Below are 4,591 nucleotides of genomic sequence, written 5' to 3'. Positions count from 1 at the left end.
TCTGCCCAGATTCAGTCAAATGCAGCAAAGCTGATTGGACGGTGCTTCATAGTACAAATGAACCATGACCCAAAACATAGAGCAGCAGCAACCCAGGAGTTTTTGAAGGTAAAACAGTGGAATATTCTGCAGTGTCCGAGTCAATCTCCTGATCTCAACCTGATCGAGCAGCATTTCTCTCGCTGAAGACAAAACTAAAGCAGAAAGAGCCACAGACACACAACAACTGAAGTCAGCTGCAGTAAAGGCCTTGCAAAGCATCACAAAGAAGAAACCCAGTCTCTGCTGATGTCCATGAGCTCCAGACTTAAGGCAGTCATTGCCTGCAAAGAATTCTCAACAAAATATTAAAAATGAACATTTTATTTATGATTATATTTATTTGTCCAATTACATTTGAGCCCCTGAAAATAGGGGGAGTGTGTATAAAAATGGTTGTAATTCCTAAGCATTTTATGTTATATTTTGTTCAACTCCTCGAATTAAAGCTTAAAGTCTGCACTTCAATTTCATCGTGATTGTTTCATTTTAATTCTATTCTGGTGGCATACAGAGTCGAAATTATGAAAATTGTGTCAGTGTCCAAATATTTATGGACCTAACATTACATCTAATTTAATACTAGAATCATTTACAAGAACAGCTACTGATAACAAGCAGATACTCTCACAGGAATATGAATTCCAGAATAATCAAACCAGTCGGCTCTAGCTATAATGGCTGTGAGTCTCTTATTTATGCATTGGTGCCTAAAACATACATGTCAAACATATAAAACACTCAAGCTGAGTTATTCATAGTATTTTATGAGCTGGACATACAGCAGTCCACATGCAGACTATAACCATGAGTTCAGCTCGTCCACTTTTAACAGTTGCTGATTTGGCTTTAAATGGTTTACTGTGGTGTTTGTTCATTCAGGAACAGTACTGGCTGTTTAAGATGGACTATCAGTTTGTTTAAACTTTACTCTGTCCTTCTCTTCATTGTTTCTGAAGTGTGTTTGACACTGACAGACATTATGCTGTTCATTCATTTTGACTGCATTAAAGAACATACTTTGTTGAATCCGACAGTATCAGCATCCTCACTGGAAAGCTGGGACTGAAATCAAAGTGCAGAGTGCTTCAGGGGAGGATCGTGCTGTGAGCGCCCTCTTCAGGAAGAACTGTGTGTGATTCACTGGACACACCAGAGTAAAGCCTGCATTTACACTCATCTGATCACTTACACACATCTGATCAGATACTGATGCACACGTGTGAACATGAGAATCCACACAACATTTGCATCCAATCTGAGCCACCTCCAAATGTGACTGTAAATCAGCTCTGTTTCCAGTGTCTGGACATCAGAGACTATATTCACAAAATATCTTAAGGCTAAAAGTAGCTCCAAACTTGCCGATTTAAGGAAAAAATAATGAGCGGGTCCAAAATGTTTGCTCTAAGAGTATTTCACAAAGTGTTTCAAAGTTAAAAAAAACAAGCTCCTAAATCTGTGAAAGTTAGTGGTAGTCCAGAGGACTCCTGATTCACTAAGAGCAAATCACAAACCATCCTAAAACGGCTCCTGCCTGCAATCTGCTTTGGAACATTAACATTTTAGAAATAGTTCATGATAATTTCCTTTTAGTTGAATTATGTCATTCATTTCATGCACAAGATGGGCAAAAAGTAACAGCTGTTCTTGCATCCAGTTTGGTTTTCTTTTACATCCAGATAACATCTTACTATGATTATTGTAGTCTGTTGATTGAAAGGCTGTTTACATGCATATCTGCTTGGAATCCCTAAAACCTCAAAGTTGCTCTTGTTAAAGTGAAAATTATATGAATAAGTGTAAACAGCCTCTGACACACAGTCTGGCTGACTGCACTACAGTAGATTAATATCAACACATTTATCAGATGCGAGCCGGGCAATATGGCCAAAATATATTTAGCATTCAATATCTATATTTATTACAATGTTCATTTCATGCCATTAATGGGAAAGGAAATGCATTCCACATGTCTGATAAACCTCAAGAAATTTTAAAAGCTTTATTTTGCCCAAAATTACATTCTATTTTTCCCAAATCCTGTTTTCTGTTTTTTACCCATAAAATTTTAATAATTAACTCAAGCTTTTAAAAATGTAATTAAATGAAAATATAACAATATACATGAAAGCACTGCATTTCTCAGTCAAATACAGTGCACAGATGCACAACACATTATGTATAATGTATAAATTAAGAAAAGAATAAAAAATATCCTGGTTGCATGGTATTCCTTAAAATGATAATCATAAATCAATGTAATGTTATATATATATATATATAGTTTCAGCCATTTCTCCTGCAGTTGTACCTGCAATCACTCACATCATTAACACATCCCTTCACACTGGTGTTTTTCCCTCAACATTTAGACAGGCTCGTATAACCCCACTTCTTAAGAAACCCACCCTTAACCCATCTCTTTTAGAGAACTACATTCCCTTCTTCCTTTGCAAAAACACTTGAACGAGCTGTGTTCAACCAAGTCTCTGCCTTTCTCACACAGAACAACCTCCTGGACAGCAACCAGTCTGGCTTCAGAAGTGGACATTCAACCGAGACTGCCTTGCTCTCAGTTGTTGAAGCCCTAAGACTGACAAGAGCGGATTACAAATCTTCTATACTTATCTTGATGGATCTGTCCGCTGCTTTTGACACGGTTAACCACCAGATCCTCCTGTCAACCCTATTGGCAAAGGGCATCTCAGGAACCACACTCCAGTGGTTTGAGTCTTATCTCTCAGATAGGTCTTTCAAGGTAACTTGTGGCGCTTTTCCACTGCGTGGAACGACTCGGCTCGGCACGGCACGGCTCTGCTCGGCTCGGTTTGCATTTCCACTGCAGTTTAGTATCGCTTTAGAATGGGCGGGATTATTCACATGTCGTTATAGTTGCGCCGCCTATACTACCGCGACTCCTGAAAAACTTTTTAATTCCGCGTCGCCCCATCATCTCAAAGAGGCACAAAATCACTTTCACAGACTTTTACATTAACTGTTCCCTCCTGGTGGAATGACCTGCTCAACTCAATCCCAGCAGCTGAGTCCTTAACCATCTTCAAGAATCGACTAAAAACACATCTCTTCCATCTTTATTTGAACCTCTAACTCTAGCACTCTCTATTCTAATTCTACTCTTAAAAAACATGCCCCTTTTAGGCTTGCACTTTATTCATTTACTAACTGCTTGTTTCTCTTTAAAAAAAAACTAACACTAGCTTCTCTATTCTTTTTATTCTTTTTGTATTCTATTTGTTTTCTTTTTATTTATTATACAATTAACAAAAATGAAAAAGGCCTCTAACACTAGCTTGCTCTATTCTTTTTCTATTCTATCTGTTTTATTTTTATTTATTATATCATTTAAAAAAAAACCTTGCTAGTGTACTGCATTAAGCTAACTGAGACTTGTTATAGCACTTGTATATCATTGCTCTTTTGTTAGTTTTGATTGCTTCCATTGTCCTCATTTGTAAGTCGCTTTGGATAAAAGCGTCTGCTGAATGACTAAATGTAATGTAAATATATATGTGTGTGTGTGTGTGTGTGTGTACTGTATATACTGTATATATTATTTTGATGTTGTTTTGTGGTGAAGATCTTTGAGTTTCAGTGTGTATGTGATTTTATCTGAAATGAAACGGTGTAAATCTGCTGAAGTGAGTCTCAGAGCATTTCTGGAGATGACGTTCATGTGTTCGTGTCTCATATAGTGAGACACAGATGAGCACTAGTATGTGTAGCAGACAAAACTGAGCTGCTCATTTACATAGTGACACGTAGAACCGCATGTATTAAAAATTATTTTAAATGTTATTAAGGATATTATGGAATTTTGTATAAATACTGGTAATAATAATAAATAATAATTATTATTATAAATAAATACTGATTTATCACACAGCCTTACAAGTCGTTCCTAAATGCTGGTAAACAGGTAGGACAAAAAAAATAAAAAATACAGTGTCAGGCTGATGTTACCTCGAGTTTTCTCTTGGGCTCAGTGCCGCCCCCTGCTGTCCCTTCAGCTCCCTGCAGGCCTTCAAAACACGGCTTACACACGCGGATGTTCCTGCTCTCCGACACCTTCGAACACTTCCCACAGACGGCCTGCAGACGAACAGCACCACACGTCAGGACGCACAGCATTGCATACTAAACCTGTGTCTGCATGCGACTCACGTACCGCGCCGCAGCTCTTGCAGTGGTGTTTGCGTTTGGTGAAGTGGAAGGTCTCACTGCAGCCTTTGCATGTTTCTCTCTCCTTCTCTCGCTTCTTTGAGATCTTCTACAGATCAAACACACACACACACAGGTTAACACGGTGATGTCTAGCCCATATACAGATCCACTGTGTGCAGAGGTGGACAAAGTACACAGTTCCATTACTTGAGTCAAAGTACATTTACTCAAAAAGTGTACTTAAGTACAATACTCAAGTAAATGTACCTTGTTACTGTCCACCTCTGGTTGTGTGTGTGTGTGTGTGTGTGTGAGTGAGTGTATGTGTGTGTGTGTGTGTGTGTGTGTGTGTGTGTGTGAGTGAGTG

General features: G+C 38.4%; 1 protein-coding gene across 1 annotated transcript in view; it reads right to left on the bottom strand.

Moving 5' to 3' along the window:
- Positions 1–4,591, bottom strand: part of LOC107721136 (FYVE, RhoGEF and PH domain-containing protein 3-like) — a 48,680-nt gene that overhangs the window by 2,135 nt on the left and 41,954 nt on the right. The window contains exons 17-18 of the mRNA XM_016529004.1: positions 4,229–4,330; positions 4,024–4,152 (exon numbers count right to left, since the gene is read on the bottom strand). Of these exons, the coding sequence (XP_016384490.1) occupies positions 4,024–4,152; positions 4,229–4,330 (231 nt within the window). The remainder of the gene's footprint in view (positions 1–4,023; positions 4,153–4,228; positions 4,331–4,591) is intronic.

This window comes from Sinocyclocheilus rhinocerous, unplaced genomic scaffold, assembly GCF_001515625.1.
Source record: "Sinocyclocheilus rhinocerous isolate Xijiao unplaced genomic scaffold, SAMN03320098_v1.1 scaffold2226, whole genome shotgun sequence".
NCBI lineage: Eukaryota > Metazoa > Chordata > Actinopteri > Cypriniformes > Cyprinidae > Sinocyclocheilus > Sinocyclocheilus rhinocerous.
Note: the sequence above shows the minus strand (reverse complement) of the source record. Positions and strands in the feature narration are given on the sequence as shown.